This window comes from Hippopotamus amphibius, chromosome 5 (assembly GCF_030028045.1).
Source record: "Hippopotamus amphibius kiboko isolate mHipAmp2 chromosome 5, mHipAmp2.hap2, whole genome shotgun sequence".
Lineage (NCBI taxonomy): Eukaryota > Metazoa > Chordata > Mammalia > Artiodactyla > Hippopotamidae > Hippopotamus > Hippopotamus amphibius.
This window is the reverse complement of record NC_080190.1, coordinates 49,280,980-49,306,128: the sequence shown is the minus strand read 5'-3', so window position 1 is coordinate 49,306,128 and position 25,149 is coordinate 49,280,980. Positions and strand designations below refer to the sequence as shown.

The following is a 25,149-nucleotide window of genomic DNA, read 5'->3' as shown; positions in this document are numbered from 1 at the left end:
TACAAATACACACGACAAATATATGGCTGTTATGCTTTTAATGGAGAGAGGTACAAAATGCATCAATGCAAGAGAATGTTTTACATACTCATTAGCATAGTGATTAATGTTAATTTAGGGACACACAATGTGTTAAACCTCAAAAACTATAAAGTTTCCTGCAACCTAAGATAAGGGAAAGGCTCCTTAAGTTTTTACCCACCACCTTTAGTTTTAAAGTTCTGAATGGTACCTGGGCGAACTAAAAAAATAATAGGCTCGTTTCAGCTATGGTTCAAGAATTCTAATGAAGCTGTATGGCAATGACACTGGGACTGTGAAGTTTCCCCAAAAGGGCTCTCTAGATGACCACGTCACAAACTTTAAAAGTATTTCCAATAACACAGGCAAGTTGAGTGGCTTAACAGTTTAATAGCCTGGAAAGCAGCTAAGATGTCTCATCTTAGAGAATCTTAAAACATGGTATAAACACCATCTTTCTCCTACAGAGTAACTTTTTAAAGCATGGGTATAACTTTAAGGACACTAAGGAAACATCAACAGTTTTCATAAAGCTTCAATAAACACCCCAAGGCACAAGTGTTCAAAACAGCCTATTCACTAAAATGTCACTGCATTATACTTTTAGAGGTATAGGTATGCTATGCTTGCGTGAGGACATTTAACTTAATCCTAGTCAAAAGCACCAGGTGTCAGATTCAGCTTCCATTTACACAGGATGCACCAATAACAGGATAGTGAATAGTTCAAGTACTACATTTCCAACATGTCTTGCCTTTTGCTTTTTGATTAATTAGCACTCGGGCTCTTCTGCCTATAGCTCTTCAGAATATCCTGAAAGAGGCTAGGATTACCCTGAATATAGTCTTTAAACAACATGGAGCCCTTCTGAAAGAGCTGTCTAGATACTTTAATAATAACGTTTAGAGAAGGGAAAAAAGACAAAACTTGCAATAGCTCAGTTTCTTTCAAAAGAAGAAAAATAATGTGGAATCTGGCATGTAAGCTAAAATGTTTTGTAATTAATGTCAAAAATTGCCAAGATTGTTAATACATGTTTTGGTAAGGAAAAAACCCACTATATTGGCAAAGTTAATTATTTGTGTGAAATATATTGTATATTAATTAAACAGAAGAATTCACCATAAATGGAAGAAAACCCACAACAAGGGAAGCACCCAAAGAAGGGCATTCAAAAAGTTAGGTAAGTTTACTAGCTTTAGAATACATCAACACACCTTGATTACAGAACTATTTCATTTTTAAAACTACAGTGCTTTAATGTACTTCTAATAACAACCCAATCTAAGGAGCCATGGAGGCTTATGAAAAAGACCTACCTACTAAGACACTGTGTTTCTAGTGTGGTGAATTAATACTTCTGTAAGAAGGAACTGAATCACCTCAGCATCAACAAACAGCCTTTTTCTTTTACATAGTAACTCATAATTTTACCACTTATTTCTCTTTACTAATTCGAAATTAGGCAGGAAAGGAACTACATCAGACCCAGAAACAATGATTTGGCAAGCCGCAGTCACTCAGCTTATGGATTTGTGATAATCTGCAGAAAATTTGCTTGAGTCTAGTACTCCATTCCTTCACATCTGTAAAGAAAAGCCCACAGATAAAAAGTCACTTCACTGTAAGATAAAAAGCAAGTTTCTTCCCACCTTAAAGTTCTCATTTCTCAATAAGCTACTAGAACCCATGTAGGCTCCAAAAATTCTCCTGACAGCTACATCATCTTAAAAAGTCTACTTCAAGCATGTCCTAGTTATTTCATGGAGCAAGTTCAAGTGAAATACATGAAAGTTTTACGATCTTTTTCCCACCTCACCTAATATACAAAACCATTAACAGGAATACAGTTCAGTGGGCAGAGTATGAATTTATAAGACAATATTTGAAAGCAGCTAAAATTGTAATATTTGCACTAGTGACATGTACCCACCTGTAGAGGAGTTCGATACAACCATTTTTCTTTATCAACTTTAAGCTGCATACAGGCAAAGAGATCACACACTGCTGGGAGGCCATAACAGTCTGGGGGAAAGCTGTGCTCCTCCTGTAGGGGCGAATTAAGTAATACTTCCTGCAAGAAGACAAAAGGTGGATTGCTACACAACAACTGAGAGGTGTGAGACCAACAATTCATCTTCCAAATAGTGTAGTGTCTATGAAGAATGATGTAAATGTTCGGCATTCTAATAACAACAAAGGTGACAACTATTTTCTCTACCCCTAATCTTTTCCATAAATAGCAATAAAATAGGATGGGGATTTGGGGCCTAGAAAATGCACACAAATTTCAGTCTAAATAATCCTCCATTCTGTTGCTAATGGCACCAAAATTAATACTTAAGCCATACTAAACAGGTAATATTTAAGGATCTGGCCCATTTGCAACGTTTGGGATTAAGAAAGTAGAAACTATTAAATATGCTTCAAATGGTACTATTTTAATGTCTTGTGCTCACCTTGGCCTTCTTTCGAAGTAGCCACTTGTCTTCTCCTGAGGATAACTGGCTAAGATTTCCTGTCTTCTTTCCTGGCGAGACCCAGTCAGCTGTGTTAAAGGGACACCAGGAAGTAGCCAAGGGGCTTGTAAGCTTTTGTTTGCCAGCGCTGTCCTCTGTAAGAGGCACTTCCTTGGGACATCCTTCTTTGCGTGAAGGGGTAATGAGCCACTCTGACAAAGGACTGTTCCTTATCATTTGGAAGGAATCAGCAATTCTAGAAGCCATTGCCTTTGATGCCTTAGCTTGTTCTGTTGCCTCTTTTCTGGATGGACACAGCCACATATTCAGGGAATCTCTATGTTTCTCAGGTTCAGGTTTTGGTTCCACAGGCATACCATTTTTATCCTTTCCTTCTTTCTTCAGAAGCCATTTACACAGAGCTTCCTTCTCACAATTTTCATCACACACACACTCTGCAAAGCTTGTGCAGGGCTCATTGGCTTTGCAGACCTCCTCTACTTTATATGGGTCTTGATGGTTCTGGACAAGCCAATCCTCAGTAATCACACTGGGAGTGGACAAGGGTTTCTTGGCCTCCAAGTGGTCATTCAGGCACTTCAGACTGCCCAGGTTCTCAATCTCCACACCTTTGGGCTGGTTACCCTGACAACTGGTACAGGAATCAGGCTTGACAAGCCAATCACTCACACTATAGGACTCCTGGAACACCTGGAACAAGAGCTTAAACTTTTCACTGGTTTCACAGCTGCCATTCCCAGGCTTCTCAGGCTTATAGGATTCCTGGGGAGTCACCAGCCAATCAGAAAGGTCCATCTCATCTTGATCAAGAAGCTCTAGATCTCCAATCTTTTCAATTTCAATGGCGTAAGAACTGGCAGTAGAAGAGCTGTTACACTTCTGGTATCTTGGTTTTTCAGAAACTTCTTGTTGCTGACTCTTGTGGAGCCAGTTTTCCAAGCCCTTTAGGTTGCCCCAGACATTATTGAAGAAACTGCAGGCTCTGGCAGAAGTCTACACAAGAAGTACACAATATTAGTTTGCCAGAATATTATGACTGCCTTGGGATTCAATGATACGAGTTGTATTTATATTTACCGCACCACCCAATGTTTCTAAATTTAAGTATACATAGCCAAAAGACATGGGATTTCTCTATTAAGATACTAAAATATATATGATTCCATAAACAATTTTCTGCAGTTTTAAAAAAAACAAGGCAAATTAGGAGAAAGTATTTGTAGCATATTTTATAGAAAAGACTAGTAGGTCTACATAATGTGCCTATAGAATAAAGAAGACAAAAATGAATGGATATGATTAGACATCAAAGAAGGCTAATAAACAAAAAATACACAACCTCTTTAGTAATCTAAGAAACTCAAAACAAAAGTAAAATTGTTATTTTGTATCAAATTCAGAGGAAAAAACTTGTAAATGACTACTGCTATTAGAGAAGTTCCAGGGAAACAGGTATCTTCAGTACTCTGCTGGTGGGAATATAACTTGGTATGAACTTTCTGGAATACCAAATTGGCGATACCTATCAAAAGCCTTAAAGGGTCTGTAGAACTGTAATCTAGGAATGCAATTTCTAAGAATTTATTCCTAAAGAACTAATAAAGAATGTACACAAATAATTAGCTCCTGGACATGGAGAGGAAATTTATTTACATTCAGAAAAACTGAAGTTTCAATGAAATATTATATTCTGTGAAGAATTTTATGGAAGAAATTAAATGACAGAGAAATACATTCATGCTCTATTAGTAAACAAATCTGCTAGCCAAAACAAGATTTACAGAATGATTTTATTTTAAAGTATATGTATGCATAAACAATGATGTTACAGTGGTTGTTTCTGCATGTGGGTTTATGGGCTTGTATTTCTTTATACAGTTTTTTCCTAAGCTTTTCATCTAGTGTAGAGGTGTCACTATTGTAATAAGAAGTTATTAAAAAGTATGTTTCCCAGACTAGAACTAAAAACCAAACAAAGACATATATTATCAGGTAATAACTAACCCCATGTATTACTTCATGTATCTCAGAAACCATAGAGGCAGCAACACACCTGACTATTCTCCAAGGTCCGCTTTTGGGTGAGCCAGTCCTGGAGGTTGGTACTGGGTATGTAAGGAGCTGGGCGGCTGTTGGCAGGTTTGCTTCCAAGAAGCCATTCGCTGAGAGGGACAGCTGTGGTGCTGGATGCTGACTTCTGCTAATCACATAATATTTTGTTGCTTAACAAGGCAATGTCAAATGCAGTAGAAAGTTTGCCAGAAAAGCAGTGGAACCAAGCTCTCTAATCTTGGCTTGGTGCTGACTCTGCACAAGTCAAATGACTTCCCTAAGCCTCCATTTTCACAATTGCAAAACAAGGAGTATAGCTGATCTCCAGGGTTCTTCTCAACCCAAAACTTCTAGGATCCTATATTCACACTGCCTTTAGAAGTAAATCATCTCTCTGAATGATAAAGAAGGATCCCTAAGAAAGAACCAACCCAATCAGAGAGCTAATGATAATTTCTTATGAACTAATTGATAACAATTACTTTCTTACTACTCAACACCTCTAAAACCTCTCAATTTCTGACATTCTGTCTCAAGGGAAGCAAATAAATTGCATAATTTATTACCACTGGCACGTTTTTACAAATAAATGGTAGCCAAGAAAAAAAAAGTGACATAATCAAAACCCAAAAGAAATATAAGCCAAGTAATAACTCAGCTACCAGAAACAAAATGATATTTTACCTGCTCTGGCAACGGGATATAGCCTCTCTTCTCCAGGAAGGGCCCAATATTTGATGAACTGGCATGAGCCATCAGGTGCTCAGGAATTTGCTATAAGATAAAAGCCAATTAATCATGTTTACTAATGTTACACTTTCATACCAAAAAAGTGAAATTGTAATCCCTGAATTTCAAAAGTATTAAGCCAAAGTGTTACATTTCACTAGAATAAATATTCTTTACACTAAATTCAGTGACCTATGAAGTAGTTATAAAATGTGGGAGTTCTCCATCTATTGTATTACATAACTATCTTCATGTAAGAAACCTTCACCAGAATTGGTAGTATTACTACTTTTTAACAAGACCCAAATGAGACCACACGTGACTCTATATTAAAAGACCATTCACGCCATAAATTTCATAAGAAATAAGCAAATGTATTTAAAGAGATACTCTAGAGATGATCAACGAGTCAATACCACATTCCAAGCACTACCGGCCTAATGCCCTATAAATTTAATCAGAAAATGAAATCTCTGAAGCTTACCATTCTCAAGAAAGCTACTATTCATAGTGAAAACGTGATATTTTTAAGACCGTCTGTGAGGCCACAGACTTGAGAAGCTCATTATGAACCTTCCGAGATGAACATTACTCACAATGGTCTTGAGAGACCCAAACGTGGTGATTGCCTGGCGCAGGGCAGTTACGTCAGCTTCAAAGAGTAGGACAGTCGAATCTTCAGGTTTGAGGGTCAAACTGCCCATTCTGGAGAAAAAAATAAACAAAACCTGGCTATGTTAAAGAAATATGTATTTCAGATTCATCCAAAATAAAAACCAAATTGTGATTTACTTGAAATGACTGTACTTTTTTAAGAAACTCAACCAAAGGTAGATGACTTAACCATGCACCACCAAGTATAATGTTAAACATATAAAGCAGGATGATCTTATCAAAGGAACAGGGATGTCAAGTTAAATCCAAGCCATGCAATGAGTTACAAAATGACTTTTTTAATACATCAAAGTCAAAACAAGCGAAAAGGGTCTTTACCTCTCCAGGCACACGGAGACTTGATTGGCTAGATCTTTGTTTTGGGTGCACTCCAGTTGATGGATAAGACAATTGAACTGGCCCAGTAACTATAAGAAAAATGAAACCATCTAGCCACATAATACTAAAAGCACCAAGTGTATCCAAGTTAACAAAGAGCAAATAGCACGAGATTAAATTTTTATCTGATCTATATTAAAGCTGCTTTATAGGAAAGACAGTCTCTGGAAACCAGAAATCATATTCAAACCAATTATGGCCTTGCAGTCATCTTACCCAGTAGAGCTGTTGGGCCTGCTGCTGAAGTGTCTCCTCTTTAAGCTGATAGATGAGATCTACCTGTTCATACAGCCACACCTCACGGCTTCGAAGGCATTCCAGGTGACGACTTATGCAGCTGTGAATCTGAGCTTTGACCTAGGAAAATATATATGTTAGCTTCACTAGTGTTATAAGCTCAAAGAATGGTGTTTTCCACAGAATGGGAAGGTTCTTAAACTTCTGGGGGTCACAAATCCTTTTGATTATCCAATGACATCTATGAAGTATCTCCCCAGAAAAATGCATACACTCAAAATTTTGCCTACAATTTCACGGTTGAGTCCCAAAACCCACCCATGGACCCACCAAAGCCCCATGGACCCAATTAAGATTCCCAGCCATAAAAGCACATCTAAGCTCTAATATCCTCCTTCAACACCCCTCCTTCTAAGAGCATCAGGTTTATTTTGGGTGTCCTAAAGGAGTGTAGAGAAAACACAAGGATATGTCATGTAATCCTGATGACCCTTTTTCCACATAATTTGAAAACCTATAGTTTTACAAACTCATCAGTGGAATAAGACAAGAATATTAACTTAATAGCTATACCTCATCTCTTTTCTCACCCTGCAAATGAGCAACACATTTACAGTAAGTCAATTTAGTAAAGAGATGTGCCGGTACATGTCAATAGCCATAAGACTATTAGGGTAGACAGTTCATGTAAAATTATAAACTAAATGTTTTTGGAAGCATAAAGAGTGATTCAAAAGAGGGATAAATATAAAAATTCTAAGGAAGAAAATCATAACAGCTATAAATTATCCATGATAATCCCCACAAGAAAATATATTTTAAAACACGTTTTTCTGTATAGTAAAGTGGTATTTCAAAGTCATGTAATACTTGCTCTACCCACTCACCAACAGAATACCATTAGGCCAAAAGAAGGAACAGATTTCATTCTGGCTAGCTCTCACAATTAAGTCATTTACAGAACCATGCCACCACCAAAACCATGCCAATACCAAATTAAAAAATGGTAGGGGACACGCTGAAGTGCCATCCTTTATGCATTAAGAACACAATGACCAGTTCAGTGAGCTGAGCTCATTCATTTTAGTTACTTTTTAGTTGATGGCAGCGCTAGGCACAGGGACCGCACAGAGAAGCAATCAAAATGCATGCTGAGGGACTTCCCTGGCAGTCCAGTGGTTATTACGACTTTGCCTACCAAAGCAGGGGGTGCAGGTTTGATCCCTGGTCAGGGAGCTAAGATCCCACATGCCTCAGGGCCAAGAGCCAAAACATAAAACAGAAGCAATACTGTATCAAACTCAATAAAGACTTTAAAAATGGTCCACATCAAAAAATCTTTGGAAAAAAAAAAATGCATGCCGAACTGAATTCTCTAAGATGGTATAAGAGTTTATGGACTCTTCTAACATTTGCTTTATTTTCCCTTTGGAATCAAAGGCACCAACATTTCATGCAGACCATGCAAGGCATGGGGTAAAACTTTTTGGTTTGGAGAAGCCAATTCCTTGGCCATGCTCTAACCAGCCCTGTGCTAAGAGTTCAGACAAGGGAAGGGAAAAGCACACATCACACCTCTCGCAAGTTATCTTTAATTTGCTGTTCAGCCCGGAGAACTCCACCAATAGCAAGCTCCAAGTCCCTCCGTGCATCACAACACCTCAAAAGGGGCTCTCTGTTACTGGAGCAGCCACTCTGGTCCTGTGAGGTACTCATTCTGCTCCCTGTTCCTTTAAAAGAAAAAAAGAACAATCCAAATTGCACCATAATTACAATGAAAAACCACCTTGCAATCATCCCCCAAATGATCATTCCAACCAGCTCCCAGTTACTAACTACTTAGATTACTTTCAACATAGGACCTGGCACATGGTATACCCTTAATAAATATTACCTCCTCTTCCCTGCCCACCACTACTGTGTCCCTGCCCACCACTACTGTGTCCCTGCCCAAAAATCCTATGCATGTACTTTAGTTACACTTCACATGTGAACAAATATTTCTGAAAAAAATACACTAACTTGCCTGGATTGATAGGGCATATATGCCTCCAAAAAGTAAAAAGAACAGATTGTTTCTATTTACATACATAAAGTTACAGGGAGTGTGTGGTCTTGTATTACAGATTTAGAGCTGAAGACTAATAAAAGGTCTAGAAGGACCCACAGTTACTTTGAAAAGAAGCTGCAAACCAATAACCTAATACAGAGAGATTAGAACATTGTTTAGATCTGGCATTTACCTAAATTTATTGGGAGGATTAAATTTTTTATTTATCACCCATCTCTCCTTTTTTTTATTTAGGAAAAACTTAGGGATGGCTTCATAGCTAGGAAGCTCTCAAGAATGTAAATCTGACAAAATAATTTCATGGGATTCTGATATAAGGGAAGTACTTAAACAGAAATTGGTGTGGGAAACCACAGAGTTTTCTTTTTCTAATAAGCATAGGTTCACAGGAGAGAAGAAACAGAAATGGAAAGAATACCACATAACCCAAGATATAATGATATGAGACTGGGACAGAAGACTGTCAGAAAAGCAATGAAGCAAAGCTTGAGAAAAACTGCTAGAGTTCTGGTGTCTATCCAGGATAGATCTAGAATCAGAGATGGTTTCTAAATACTTAGAAAAAGAAAGCAGCGATCACAGTAGCCCAGCACAGATTCACTAAACACTAAGACACCAAGATTATTTCCTTCTTGGATAGTGTTACTAAACTGGCCAGTCAATGCAATCCTTTAGACACAATATATATGGACAATAGTAAGATGTGACGAGGCTGTATACCATCCCTGTGGACAAAGTGAACACAGCGAAACAGGACAACTAAATTGAATCATAAAATTATTTTTTACAAAGTACTCAAAGGATAATGAATTGAAACCAGCCTGTTAAGTTTTTGGAGGTATGCTCCTGTTTTCCCCAATTACTCAACTGTTTTCCCTAATTGCTTGGATGAAAACATAGAAGGCAGACATTAAAGTTGGAGATAACACCAGGCTGTGACAAAAATAGATTCCAAAACAATCTCTACATAGCTGTTAAATATTATAAGACAAAATGCTGATTTTTTTTTTTACTTGAATGGGGGAGGACAAAGTGGAAGAGAATAAATGTTTTCTAAAGGATGAAGATTTTTAATTGAAAGCAAGCTCTGCATGAGTTAGCAGTATGCTGGATCTCAGGGGAAAATTACTTATACGCTCTTTGACTACTTTTACCAAAATTACAGCATTTGCCACAGGACTAATCTGTTCCATGTTTATTAGACTAGTTTTGAAACTTCTTTCTGAATAACCAACTTTAGAAAGAGGCATTTAGAAAAAAAAAGAAAGGGGCCTCAAAACCATGAAAAATTTCTCCAGGAAGGGAAGCTGTTTAGTCTAGATAACAGAAGTCTCTGGGAGGACGAGATTACTATTCTGGAATACTTGGAGACCTGTCAAATAGAATTAGACTTGTTCAAAATGACCCAAAAGGAGTAGAGGAGGATTAATACAAGACATCTGAGGCAACACATAAAGAACTTCCTAACAGTCCTGAAGGAAATGACCTTCTCAGAGAAGCAAGGCAGCTTTCGGCTGAACAGCAGTCTACCCAGTGCAGAGACCTCCAAATGGCTGACTGCTCATCTGAGACACAGGGAACTCTGGCCTACACTGCATCTTCAAGCTGAGGTTTAGGGCCAGGTGGCTAGCTGGAAGCTGAAAAGGGCCAAACACAGTGTGATTCCCCATCCTCAGAAATAAGACAATGGGAGGAAGAACTAGAGTTCCTGAAAGATTCAGGAAAATGTCTAATTTGCCCTTACTATTCTGTTGCCACAGTCTGTTTCCCCGTAATGATCTCTACAATGGAAGGGCTTCATAAACTGGATTCAAGAGGAATCCCCTGGGAGACTTCTTTCCAACCCTGAAACACCAGCTGCAGCTACTTTGCTACCTTCTTTTCCACACTGTAAGCTGCCCTGTTTTAAAAACACCCATTCGTGTGCACTTAGTGCACACTGTAGAACTTTGAACAGTATCTGCATAACAAGTAAAATGCTGGCTGGTAAAATGCTGGCTCGTATTCTGAGAGTGGAATGTCACCTGATTACCACAAGTTGCTTCACTTTTCATTTAAGTTACTTGTATGCAAACCATGTTTAGCTGTCTTTCAAATGCATTAACCAACTTCCACCTGTGGTTGAAACCAAATTTGCCATTCTTAGGTCCTCATCGTTTGTGTGGAATGCCACAATGCCTGGCACAGTGTAAAATTTAATCAGTAAAATTAAATCAAAATGTTGCTTCACAATGTCAAAAACTTCAGAACTCTAGATCACGTGGGAGACAAATTCAAATGCATACAGAGATGACTGAGAGAAGCAAGTCTTCTCAAGTCAATCACAAATACTATATAACTGCCTAACAAGAACAGAATGTGGCAAAAGTACACAAATTGGATTTTCCCCTTATCAGCTATGGATAGAAGGTAGGATGAGATTTAAAAGTTACAAAACTGATTTTTTTCCCCACACATTTATCCCTTGTTTTCAAATTAAAATGAGTGTTATCCTTTGAAATAGTCACCTTGTTAGAGTAAAGGTCTTTAAAACCCATTTGTAGCCACTAAGAAAACCTGTTTCATTCCTTTATGGCCAGCCCTGAGATGCCTGTCCCTTTGCTGTCCTTGGCACTGACCCTCCTCCTCCCTGTGGAGCGGTCAACAGGCAGACAGTTTCCATGGCCTAGATCCCAAGAAAGAAGCTGTGCAAGGGTTTGCCTTCTTGTACTGCAGTGAGGAGGAAGCCCTCAGAGCTGAAATCAGGAACTCTACCATGTGGGTGAATTCAAACCACAATAAGGTGAAGCCTGAGCTAGCTTTATGAAATATCACATCCAAAGAGAGTGTATGAGTTATCTAGCTCATATGGTCAATTTCAACAACTCACCACTCCTTTCAGGTTGGAGAGCCAATGTAGCAAAGAGGATGTTTAAGAGTTTATTCTGAGGCCTAACAAACCAGATTTTCAGCTCCACTTGCAACCCTGAGACCCATGAGCTAGTACTTAACTTCCCTGGACCTAAATTTCCCTCTAGAAAAAATGGAGACAATGACAGTAGCTACAAAGTGCTGCAATGAAGTTAAAGTGTGACAATATCTGCCTATAGGCACTAAACCCAGGCCCTGCATACTGCTCTTTTAGAGCTTTGGTTGTTCTTGTTATTAGGTTTAGCTGAGTGACCGGGACCTTAGGAATCTCCACCTTTGGACTACAGAAAGCAGCACTGAAGCTAGACAAGGCTTTGAAGTGAGGAGGCCCTGACTCAGAATCATTTAGCCATTAATCAATGCTATGACCTTGGACCATTTGCCCTTTTTGAACCTAATGTCCTAATTAATAAATGAAGATAATACCTACCTCACAGACTTAGGGGTGAGGATGTCATACTTCTTTAATAAATACAGCTCCCCATATACTCTCTCACTATATAACACAGCAAAAAGCAAGCTGTTTTTATGGTAAAAACTCAGTACTCTTAAACCCTCTAATATATACCAACTATACACACACTTTTGCCTATTTTCTTACTGGTAAAAAGACTGGACCAAATCAGCTCTAATTCTAAAATTCAGATCAGTGAAAGACTAAAAATGTCTTTTTCTCTTCACCTTTATAATCCAAACTACTGCTCTACCACCTTCAAACGAGGATTGCCTTAAATGTGTGTATATATATATATTTTTTTTTGAGACAAGTTAAAAATTTAAATGCTTTCTAACACTTTTCTGCCTCTAGGGTTCCTGTTCTAGGTTTTGGGGGAGGAGAGAGATCAAGGGGGAAACACACACATCCCTCAAACAAATAAAGCTTCTGGAGCTTTCCTCAAAGAAGAGTTCCACAAACTATATATGCCATATTTGCACAATGTTTTGCACAAATCTAGTTATGAAATCCAACGATCATAGAACCAGAATTGGGCAACTAAACCACAAATGAAGCTAAGTCCTTATCATATGCTTTAACCATAAAATTTCCAAAGAGCTATAACTCTCTTGTGACTGATACAAACCACGATTTAAAGTTGGGAAAATCTTAAACATCTCTTTAGTAGACTACTCTCATTATATAGATGAAGCCACAAACTAGTTATGAAATCCAAAGATCATGGAACCAGAACTGGGCAACTAAAACCACAAATGTAGCTAAGTCCTTATCATATGCTTTAATCATTAAATTTCCAAAGAGCCATAACTCTCTTGTGAGTGATACAAACCACAATTTAAAGTTGGAGAAACCTTAGACATGTCTTTAGTAGACTGCTCTCATTATATAGATGAAGCCACAAAGACCCAGAGAGTTTAAATGACCCATCTAAAAGGCCACAGTCGTAACGCACAGATTTGCATTTAGAACTACGGTTCCTAGGGTCTAGTCCTGGATTCTCTCCTTCTGACCAGCCTGTTCTTCCTTTAGTGTATTATCACCCATAAATTTTTTTTACTTGCCAACACTAAAGATTAAAATTAACATTCCAATGGGTTATTACTGGAACACCTTCCATTAAGAATCTCAGTCCATTCTCACAGTCCTCAATAAACTATAACAATTTTTGAAAACCTTCTTCCTTAGACAATGCTAACAAAAATAAATAGCATGCCATGATAGGCTCAGAATAATCAAAACACTTCCAAATATGAAGGACAGGAGCAAGAGCCCTGACCTCACATCTTACCACAACCACTCTGCGTTCCATTCCTCTGTCTGAATGAAGGCTTATATTATTTTTAACTGCACCTTCCAGGTCTCACGGTTTGTCCCCCTTCTCAAATGGCCCTCCTCTCCAAAAAAGATGTCCACTTTCACTTCTTTTCCTAGCATCTAAATCACTGCCAGACCAAGCCCTTTTAAAAAAGACCCATAAGATACTTAGTATGTTCTATGAATTACTGCCCATTTGGTTATCTTTGATAAGACAATATACATCAGAACATTTGTACAAATTTTCAGGAAAAAAACTAACAGTCCACATGCAATTTTACCTTGAGACATTTCTTAACAGGTTCTTTCTTCCTACTGTCAGTTTTAAAAAATAAAAGGTTGTGGTTTTTTTATATTACAATTCATTAACTCAAAGGTTCTATATATACGTATCTTATCCTAGCCTTTAATTCTTTAATAGCTTCTGAAATTCAAGATCTGATTCTTCCTAAATTTAAAAAAGAAACAAGCCACGTAAATAAGGGTTAATTCCTGAAGAAACAAACAAAATAAGGGAATAATAAATTCACGATAGCATACTTTAAGATCGTTTAACACTTCAGACCTTACTGCGCTCAGATCTGTCTACCTTTACACGTCACTATGAGCAATCCCAGCACACCAACTTTCCGAAGCAATACCTGGAAACTGACCACAATACTGGTCACTACCATCTAATGCCAAGTAAGGCGTTTCTAGTTCAAAAGCAACAGTGATTCATGCGACATTCCAGTTTCCCCAACACTTTCTAGGAGCACGGTCGCCCTAAGAAGCCTGAGGCGCGCCCTCCCTGGAAGCCGCAGCCGCGAGTTCGCGCTCCGCTTCAGAGCGGGCACGGGCACCGCTCAGCACGCACGCGCACGCCCACTCCCGGACCCGCAAAGGGAGCCCACCCGGAGGGCTCCCGCGGCGGCCCTTCGCTGCCAGACGTACCTCCGGGCAGGCCAGGTCCCCGCCGCGCGAGCTGCCTGGCAAGCAAGACGGTGCTTTACCCGGGACCGGGGTGAGAACGGTCCCCACGGAGAGGACCCGCCCCGCCGGCGCGCCTGGGAACGCCCCCTGGACGGGCGGTAGCGCGCACGTCGGCGCCGCGGCGGGGCCGGAGGCACCGCCCACTCGGGCGGCCCACGGGGCCCTCACGCTGCGCGAGGACACCCCCAGCCTCCCGCGAGGCTCCGGCGTGCCTCCAGGCAGCTTCGGCTCCCGGCTGGACGCCACCGTTCCCGCCCGGCCGCTCCGGGCGAAGCCGGTTCCCAGAGCCCCGAGGGACGCCAGGGGCTCCTCTCCAGCCTCTCCAGCGCTTAGCCCGTGTCCACCCGGATCCGCGCCCCAAATCGCCAAGACGTCTTTGATTTAAGGATTTTGCTGCTAATCACTGCAAAGAAATCACAAACGTGGGTCAGTCAGAAGGCTTCCGGAGTTATTACTGGAATGTTCCTGGCCAGTTTCCCTCTGAGATTACCAGTCGGCCTAGCTGAGGTTCAGGCCTCGGCTTCTGTTTCAGGCTCTGACATCTCCTCACTTCTGTGACACACCTCAGCCCGTACCCCGGCGTCCCTCTGTCTCTCTCAAACACACGCCCGCACGGCCTCAGTCCAGTGCTGCATTTAACACTCGTGGATACTTCTCATTCAGCAAGCGGACTGAGCACCGACTAGATGCCAAGCTCCATTCTAGGTGCTGGGAATACAGTAGTGAAATGAAAGCCCTACCTGGAGGCAGTAATAGAGTAGTTCAGAGGATGAACTCTGGAGACAGGCCGTTTCGGTACAAAACCTGGGTCTGCCACGGAGATGCGGGGTAACTTTAGGCAAGTCACTTAACCAATCTGTGCCTCAGTTTCCCCATGTGTAAAATGAGGACAATAATAATGGGCCCAACCCAGTGAGAATTATATGAATTAATATATTAAAAATGTTTAGGACAGTACCCGACACACAGTACTTCCTGTCTGATGATTACCATGCTCATGGAACTCTAGTTTGATGCCCTTTTCTCCAAAAATAATCCTCACAGCCTGCATATCCAATCAGGCCAGAGGCAAAATTCTATACGGCCTGTCATTCCCTTTAAATCAATTTTTTTAATGTAAAATACTTTCATCTATGCATATGAAGCTATTTTCAAAAACAGAGTAAAGCAAAACCACTTGACAAAAAGCAAAGGGCAGCAGACACTAAAGACTATCATTCTCAATTAAGCATCCCTCAGATTTCAGATGAACAGAATTCACAGAAGTGCCTGCTTCATCTGTGTTGCACAGTTTCTGGGATCCCATTTTAGACATTCACTACCAAAAATAGTAAGAATTTCAATTCAAAATTTCTTCATTGGATAATATATTTTGTGAAGATACAACAAAAGCTAGACATACCTCTGAATGATGAAAATTAAAATTTGATAGCCCTTTGTATTTATACTTTAAATCAATGTCTAGATAAAAGGAATTCTTAGTCTTTAAAAATAAGACTAATGTCAAGAACTTTCATCTCTCTTTTATATGCCCCTACAAAACAGTTACAATGTAAATACAGTAGGAACTCTGTTGACCATCACCTACATAAGTAACCAGTGGTCTCTATGCCCTCTCTAAAGGATCCTGACCTTCAGCACACTAAATGCTCCAGCTCTTCTTCATTTGAACTGATTTACTCAGTTACTGAGAGTCAGTGTTATTTCGTTCATGACAGCTTTAGTTGTTACTATAATGATGTGATTTATTAAACAGTATATAAATATAAAAAGACTGGGGAGGAAAAATCATAAAAATCTAGAAAAATTCTGCATTCAGACTTCGCAGGCACCTCTTCACTCCCTTAAGCTTTGTTATTTGCCCTCGCATATTTATGAAATGTTTAAGTTCTAAAGGGGAAAAAGTCATCAGGCATTTTACCTCTCTTCTGTTTCAAGATTTCTATGCTGTCTCACAACAAGAGACTCATCTATTTCCTGATAGATAAGTAGATCATCTCATCTAAAGAGAGCGTAAACTATAACTCTCCAATGGCTCCTCACCTGCCTAGAGGATAAAGTCCAAATTTCTTTAATAAATAAAGTTCTGTCTTCTGGCTTCAGCCTGACTCTCCTGCTATCTCCCCAGAGCAGCCCCTAGACAGTGATCTTCTGGACAGCAGTTCCATACATAGACCAGGCTGGTTTGCCTTGTCCAGCTTGGCTCTCCCAGCTCTCTGCCAGCAAAGCCAGTTCCTTCCCTTCTCCCCACCTGTCTGCTTTTCCAACTATGCTTAAGTCACCACCACTATTAAGCCTTTCCTGACCAAGCATCCCATTCCTCAATGTTTTTGACCTACAGAGTTAACTGCTGCCTCCTCTGGGCTCCCTGTAATCTGCATAAGTTTCCAGCATGACACCTATAACACATGTTATCCTTACTATTACACACCTGCCTCCTTAGCCTGAGAGGTCCCCAAGAGTAGGGACCACCATGTATTATTTGGCTTTGTACAACCTAGTGCTAAACAGACTGCCTGCTATTTGGTATCACAGCGTTACCAACTTCCCTTTACATTCTATGTGCTCTATTGAATTGACATAAATAGAATGGTGTCCCTGGAGTTGTGCGGTGCTATAGCCCTCAATTCAACAGAGGCTTAATACATGTTTGATAAATGAATGGATGAATAAATGATAAATGAATGCTCAATTTCAGACCAGCCACAATAAGCATGGTATATAGTTCTGCTTCAAACATAAGTAATCAACTTGATGTCCCACTAAGGCCTGCACTAATTCAGGAAGGTTTTTCAGGAGTGGAAATGTACCGTAACTATTACTTTTTGTTTTCTTTCAAACAAGACAAAACTAGCAAGGATATTGCTACTGAAACTATGATTCCAAGATAGGCACTGATAGCCCAGCTATAGAGATTCACAAGGACCAGCTGATTTGTGAGTTAAAAGGGGAAACATTAACTGTATTTATAGCCAACTCTGGATTTTTTTCTCTGATTTTGCAGTACCACAGAAATTCCAGCTGACATCACAGAAGTTTGGTAAGCTTTCAGAAGTAGGGTTGTCCCCTATCTTCAGCTTGAAACTTCTTGCCATAATATAGCCAAGGTTAGGAAAACATGTTATTTATCCACCATCATAGTAATAATATCATTTTATCCCTGATTTTATATGGTAAACATCTTGGGGTTTTCCCCACAGGAGCAAGTTATATTTTCCCTCCTCTAACCCCTGCAGGACTAGAAATAATGCCAAAATAAAACCCAAAATATACCACAGATCATGTTCTTATGAAATCTGTAATGTCCAAGTATTAAAAGACTTAACTTCTTATCTATAACCTTTGACAAGCAAAAACCTTTTAACCTATTTTGCCAGTTACTCCTTCACTGAATCGAACTGTCATGTTTGTAGAGGACTCAGGCAATGCTAGATAAGAGGAATATTTAGCCCCCAAACACTCAAAAAGAACATCTTGATTCCACTGCTTAACTGAGCCAAGCAAAATCAGGGATGATGACCTGGGATAAGAATGGCTAAAAGAGTTAAAATGAAGCATTCATGTCAGAAGTGACAAAAGCACCCTCAAGGTAAATTTTTTTTTCACTTGCCAGTGAATCTATCTAATTCAAAGAGTAAGGATGACATGCCTGGATCTGAGGTATGGTAGGCTAGGTAGTTTACAAATTATGACTGTAATGTTATGATTTAACAAGCAAACAAGAAAAGTGAGAAGGACTACATGGAAGCTCCTCTGACAAGCACAGAAACACTGTTAAAACAATTCACCAGAGCAAAAGTGGTCAACTTGACCCCCTTATCAGCCTAGGCCACCTGCATTGTTTTTCATCTTGTATGTTGCAATAATGTATCTAGACATACCTATATTGAAAACAAAGCCAAAATGAAAACCCCCTGCAAAATTCTAAGAAGGCCAAAAAGCAGCAGGAAGAGTAATAAAACTGCCACAGAAATCTACAGTTCCTTCATGAAACTGAACTTAATACAGTACATACATATTGGTTGGTCCCTTATAATCACTTTAGACTTGCACCTAACTAGTACGTTTACAGAGACTCTGAATTCATTTATTTCAGTAACACTCAGAAAGTGCTCTCTGATCCAGCAGCACATTCCACTGTGTATCCTACATAGTGACACGTCTTCATTCTCTGAGGCTAGGTATGCTTTTTTGGAAAGAGTTAAAGATTAATACACGCAAAGCACTTAGAATAGTTCCTGACACATAGTAAGAGCTATGTAGGTATGAGCTATTTCTACTACTTTTGATAAGAGAATGGGGGTATGATAATTAAGGAAGACATTTTATGTAGTTCATTAAATTAAATATGTCACTCTCATGCCTCTCCAAGATTCCTGCAGAAACCTCATTACTGCTGCCCACTCCTCCCCTCCTCTTCGCTCACTCAGTCCAGCCACAATGGCCTCTTTGCTGCTCCTCCAGCATACCAACGATGCCTCAGGGCCCTTGCATTTTCCTCCAGATACCATGCCCACTCCTCTTCCTTAGTGTCATCTTTCTCACTAGCCTATGTAAAATAAGTCTTCCTTCCACACACTCCCCCTTAATACATTTTATTTTTAAATTATCTCCATAGTATTTATCAGTATCTGACATGCAGAAACCATTTATTTTCTGATTCCACTTCAGAAAACACATTAGAAGATACGTTCCACACAGGCCGGAACTGTCTTTTTGTTCATTGTTATACAGCAGATGTTCAATAAATATTTGTTGGAAGAAGGGATTCAGTATATATTTAATATATCTATATGCCAAGACTTTTTTTTTCACACATTATCTCATTTAGTCCTCACAAAACTTTAAGGTACATACACACTATCAACACAATTTTAAAAGCAGAGAAACTAACGCTTGACAAGGTTAAGATATATTACCTACAGCCACAGGCTTCCAAGTAAAAGAACCAAGATTTAATCCCAGATGAGTCTAAGGTCTCCAACCACACAATGTATGCTGAAGGGATCATTTAGGTGTCAAGATTTTAATATTTTTTTAATTCATGCAACAAATATTTGTTGAGCGTCTAAGCTGACACATACTGTGATAGTCCTTGAGTATACAATGGTAAACTTGCCATCTAGAGGAAAATTTGTGCCATCGAGTCACCAAAAACTAAGAAAATAAGAAAACTGTGAAATCAGAGACTGCGATTTGGAAGTCCATCAGCAGCAATGAGTGCTCTGAATGCCTCCCAGTATGCTGACACTTACTCTAGGAGGGAAGTTATCACAAAACACTAGCCAAGAAGCCAGTGGGGGAGGGATATGTATCAGAATCGCCTGTGCAGTTTTACGAAGCCCCTACACAGGCTCCTGAGATTCTGGCACAGCTAAACTGACTTAATCTTAATAAAATGTGGGCGGGGTGGGGAGTCCTATGTAATTCTAAAACAAGATACCTCCTCCCTCTTTGAGAATCACATCTTCCTTTCCCTACATAGCTACCATGCTTCTCCACTTTTGAAACACCTGTTTGCCCAGAAGTAATAATGTAATTTTAGAAGTTTATTTAAATATAAAATACAGTATCATAAACGTTTAGACCACTAGGTTTTCCATAGGGACTCAAGGGCAATAGAAAAGGAGGAAGAAAAATAAAATGTAAGAAATGTTACCATGCTAGACTTTACATAAATCATCTCACTTCACAAATCTGCAAGCTAGCAAACCTTCAAAACGCAAATCAATTGACTTGCCTCAAGGTATATGCACCACACCCCTACCTCCACTGTAGCATTTGGGTGAGTCTTCCTCAAAGGCTCTGAGGTTCTTTCAAAGTTCAGAAATGTCACACTAGTACATCTGTGCAGAAATGAGCCAACTATGATTAGCTGCCCCATTCTCACCCAGGAAGTAACTCAATAGTCCCTATAACCATATTTCCGTATGACCAAATGGGTGGTGGAAACAATTATGCTATGGTGAACTTTACCCTGATTAGAAAACAACACAAAATGGTATGGTGGAAAAAGCTCTGCCTTTGGCGTCAAACAGACTCTAGCACTACACCTTCTGCCATTCTTGAGCTCGTCATCCCCTGTTATATCACATGACATTTGAGACTCTTTATATGATTACTGTTGCTCCTGCCACAAGAATTTAGCTCCATGAAAATAAGGGCCGTGCTCATTTTTTTTTCCCTTACTATATCCTCAACATCCTGAACATTCAGGCACTGAATTAAATAATTGTTGGTGGAATGAATCAATGAACTAGCGAGCCCCGCTTTTCTCATCTGTAAAAGGGAGACAATGGAGCTCTCTCTCGGGATTGTTGGGAGAATTACAAGCACTTTACGGTAAGTAACGCTGTGGTGGCAGGTAGAGGGTCGGAAAAAAACGTCATCTTCGCGTTTCCACCCAGCAGGCTAGGAATGTATATACTCCGGGCGCGTGCGGGAAAACAGGCCCCTCCTCGCTGCAAGCGACCCCGGCGAGAGGGAGCAGAAACTTGGAGCTGTCACAGCAGGGGCCGGGGAAAGGCGGGCGGGCAGGCAGCCGTGGGTCTGCCCCAGGCCAGCGCGCCTAAGGACAAAGAAGGGAGGACAGGCCGGGCAGGAAGGAAGAGGTGGCCCTCAGGCTGACAGTCGAGAGCCAGAGAGAGGAGGGCAGGCCCAGGCCGGCGGGCAGGCAGGAGGAGGCGGCCCTCGGGGCAGACGGGTCGTGGAGGACGCCGGCCTCGAAAGGCAAACCCACACAGGCCCGCGCCGGGTCTTGCCGGCCATAGTGCCCCAGACCCACCCGCGCGCCGTGAGAGCGCGAGGAGGCACGCCCGCCCCTCTGGCCGCTCCGGTTCTTACCACCTCCGAGCGCCGCTCCGGGCGATCCGATCCAAGGAGACCTTCTAGGACGGAGACACAACCCAACACAAGCCCAGGGCCGAAAAGCAGACTTCTCGCGAGAACACAACCTTCCTCCCACGTCTCATACCACGCATTTGACAGTCTCGCGAGATCTCGCGTCGAGTCAGCTCAAGGCGCTCGCCTGCCCTCCAGAGGGCGCAGAGCGCCGGCGCACAAGTTTTCTTGGGCCCCAGATCAGGGAATAAATAAGGTTAACTGAAAGAAACACTTGTCGAAGGCAAGCTCTGTAAAGAGGGCTATTCTAAGTGATTCTCTCACATCAGATGTCCTCACAAGGTAGATATTATTTAACCTTAAAGTACAGATGCAAAAATAAATGTCAGAACGCACAAAAGGACAAAATATGATTCCATCTATATGAGGTACCTGCAATAGCCACGTTTATAGAGACAGAAAATAGAATGGTAGTTACCACAGACTTGGGGAAAGGGAATTATTGTATAATGGGTACAGTTTCTGTTTGGGATGATGGGAAGTTCTGGATATGGCTGGTGGTGATGGTTGCACAGCAATGTAAATATAATTAATACCACTCAGCTGTACACAAAAATGGATAAAATGGTAAATTTTATGTTATGTATATTTTGCCACACTTTTTTAAATTCAGTGGTAAGTAAGTAAATAAATAAATAAATGTTAGAGCCCAGATTCCAAATTACCATCTGACTTCAAAGCATTTGTTTGCACCATATCACACACCGCACAATTTTCTACCCTCCACATTCCACCACTCTGCCAAGTGCCTCACATTTTGGCATTATCCACATTGGAATTTTATTTGTTTGTCTGTTTGTTTGTTCATTACCAGATGTTAAAATAAGAATCTTTGTGTCTTAGTTTTTGACAGAGGTCCCCAATACTAGCTACTAACTGCTCCCCAGATATCCCATCTGACTAGGAGCTGCAAAGGAAATAATTGTAATAGGGTTTTATGCATCTCACCCAAGAAAGACAAGGGGCAAGGCTACCTCAGGAGCAATGGGAAACACAGGTTCAGATGCAGAAGCTAAAAGGGCCATCATGGCCTGTGATTGGGAGGGGAGTTGCGGAGAAAGAGGGGCCGTAGGGCATGTTGGAGAGGCCCATAAAAGCCCCATGAGGAAGTAAATCATCTTTAACACCGTCACAGGCAGATGGAGCCAAGATGGCATCATACTCTTAAAGTTCCTGTCCTTCATTTTCTCTTCAATTCAGATGCAGATTCTGGATTGAGACTTTTTTTGGCAACTAAAAGTGATGAAGGCACTTTTTTGTTATCTTAGGGTGACCAAAATCCAGGACCTGCCTAGATTGCTCAATTAGTCTACATAGTATGTTTGCACAGGTGGGGTTAGGGGGCAGAGGCAAAATAAAGCACTTTATCGATTGCTTATGCATGGTTCAACAGAGGAGTGTTTGCTTGTTTGTGATCTGCCACGTACACACACACCCAAATCTATGCCCCAAGAGTGCGGGGTCCTGGTCTCTCTGGTTCACTACTGTATCCCCAGGCCCAGAGCACTGCCAAGGACTCAGTAAAGACCTGTTGACCAAACAAATGTTCTGTAACACAGAAGCAGTGAGAGATGATCAACATTGTCACCGTTTTAAGTCCCTAAGTTTTGAGAACTGATACTGGAGCCCTATACCCAAGCCATTCCCCATCTACATGGCAGGGCCCTGGCCTCCTAACACCCCATTGGTCTAGCTGCCTGTGGTCTTAGAGGCACTTCTTCCAGGATATCCTGCTCTAACCTGCTCTAACCTCAGGCAAACACAGATGTATATGAGGGACACAGCAGATACTCTCTGAAGAACAGGAAGGAAGGATAAACATGAAAACCTCAAAGAAAATGAAGGATCTGATTTCATCTCGAAGACACATTTATTTTTTGAATTGTTCACCATGTAGTGGGACACAAGGGCAGTAGAGCACAGATATATCAGAAGCAAGAGAAGCAGCAGTGGTCCCCTGATTAAGGGATGCACAATGATCTATTGGAATAGAGGGAAAATATTATAACTTTTATTTGTATTTATTTTTGCCTCCTCCTTTAAATGTTTGCATGATTTATAATGTGTGTTATGTCAATGCATACATAATTTATAAATTAAAAGTATACACATATTCAAGTGTTTGCTCAAAACATTTTTTTACTGATAGGTATGGTTATACAATCATAGACTGTTAGAGGCCATAGGAGAATGCAGCCTCGCCTGGGAGAACCTGGGGTCCCCCAGGCTGGGAGCTCTGGGCCCACGAGAAGCACATTATACCACCCATCCACTGACATCACAAGTCTTTTCTGGGTCCTCCTTTTCCACCACTTTATAGGTGCAGGTCTCCTTGTTGAAGATTTTCTGGCACTTGTCTGTGTCGTAACCCATAGGTATAGCAGCACTGTCATTGAGACAAGAACAAGGCCTGTTAGAAGGAATAGGATACCCAGCCTCCCCAGGGCCAACTTTGTGCCAGAAGCAGCCCACACTCCAGGTGTCTGGGGTGCCCCTCACCTATTTAAGGTCACCCTTTGGCTGGGAACCCCAAAATGCCACCTTCAGAAATCTGCACCCCAATACATAGGACCTGGACTATGAATACAGACCATCCCTGACATTGTTGCTAAATTCCATCCTGCGCACACAGGACCACAGCAAGTTCCGACAGGCCCAGAGGCAGGTCTGGACTATTCAGAGGCCGGGCAGCTTGCTCCAGCCTGGCTCTTCCTGTCCTCCTTGCTCAAGAAGTAGCCAGCAGAAAAATAAATAAATGAATTCGGGAGACCGGGAGGTGGGGAGGAGAAGAAGTAGCCAGCAGTACTGCTGCTTGAATGTGGGAAGGGAATGGTTGTCCCAGCCCTGGCATGGAGACCTATTAGGCCAGGAGCTGGCTCAGCCAACAGGTAGGGACCATGGAGCCCAGGCAGAAGCTGATAAAAACTGGAAACGGAGGGGGGTGGAGTCAAGGAAGGGAGGGAATACGGGGATATGTGTATAAAAACAGTTGATTGAACTTGGTGAACCCCCCCAAAAAATAATACATAAATAAATAAAATTAAAAAAAAAAAACAAAAAACTGGAAACGATCTCCCCGGGGGGAAATCCACCCACACATTCAAGGGTGTAAACAATTCTAGGGCCCATCGCCCTCTTGCAACCCATCTATAAACTTCAGATTTAAATTGCCCATCCCCGAAGTTTACACAGGACATCCATCCCCAGGGCCCTCCGTAACAGTGTTTCCTTCTACGAGGTGATCCTTGACTTATTTTAACAAAAGAGGACATTTCAACCCTCTTCCCAAAGGGAAGACGGGCCAAGGCACTTGGGGTGGGTAGCCTGGGTAGTGGGGAGACCGGAGCAGCCTGGTCCAGGGCCACGAACCCCAGGCTCAACTGCCACTGGGCAGCTTCTGATCTGGACAGTGTCCCCTAGTGAACACAATGGGTTAAAAAATTCTCCGAGAGAAATTCAATCAAAATGTGTATTTTGCTATCACAAAAAAAAAGGTCACGAGAGAAACTTCTTAGGTGGTGAGATAATTGTAGGGGAAAGGAGTTGGTGGCTCTGAGCAGTAGAGAAGACATGCATATTTCCTCCACGTGGAGCACTGTGCTAGGTAGGATAGGCGCCGTGGCAGGAGAGCGGGAAGGGGCTCTGTGGGCCCCGCTCAGAGTAAGCTACGGTCCCAGGCTTGAGAGACACATAACTGGCATAGAGAAGGCATTAAATATGTTTTAAGTTAATGAATGTATATGCAGAATAGCATTTAAGTAATTAATTAACTTTTGGGCCGCACCTCTCAGCTTGCAGGGTCTTAGTTCCCCAACCAGGGACTGAACCCAGGCCCACAGCAGTGAAAGCACCGAGTCCTAACCATTGCACCGCCAGGAAACGCCCTCATTTAATTCTCATATCTACCTGATTATCACTATTTTACAGGACTGGAAACTAAACCCCCTTTAGGA

At 41.1% G+C, this 25,149-nt stretch overlaps 2 protein-coding genes across 8 annotated transcripts in view; both read right to left on the bottom strand.

Moving 5' to 3' along the window:
* Nucleotides 1-23: 23 nt before the first annotated feature.
* NCOA4 (nuclear receptor coactivator 4) lies at nt 24-21,259 on the bottom strand. Of its 6 annotated transcripts, none has more exons than XM_057736422.1 (10): nt 21,140-21,259; nt 8,148-8,302; nt 6,552-6,692; nt 6,276-6,364; nt 5,879-5,987; nt 5,238-5,327; nt 4,555-4,701; nt 2,481-3,494; nt 1,955-2,095; nt 24-1,607 (listed from the first exon to the last, which is right to left on the bottom strand). In XM_057736422.1, exons 2-10 carry the CDS (start codon nt 8,286-8,288, stop codon nt 1,602-1,604), a joined length of 1,878 nt encoding a protein of 625 aa, XP_057592405.1. In that variant the 5' UTR covers nt 8,289-8,302; nt 21,140-21,259; the 3' UTR covers nt 24-1,601. The 6 variants fall into 6 exon arrangements, with proteins under 6 accessions (XP_057592405.1, XP_057592409.1, XP_057592404.1 ...); XM_057736426.1 differs by having other exon boundaries at nt 4,555-4,698; XM_057736421.1 differs by having other exon boundaries at nt 21,143-21,248.
* Nucleotides 21,260-23,322: 2,063 nt separating this feature from the next.
* MSMB (microseminoprotein beta) overlaps nt 23,323-25,149 on the bottom strand; it is a 44,061-nt gene continuing 42,234 nt past the window's right edge. For both annotated transcript variants that reach the window (XM_057735826.1, XM_057735824.1), the window contains one exon: nt 23,323-23,582. In XM_057735826.1, the coding sequence (XP_057591809.1) occupies nt 23,453-23,582 (130 nt within the window). In that variant the 3' untranslated portion in view covers nt 23,323-23,452. The remainder of the gene's footprint in view (nt 23,583-25,149) is intronic.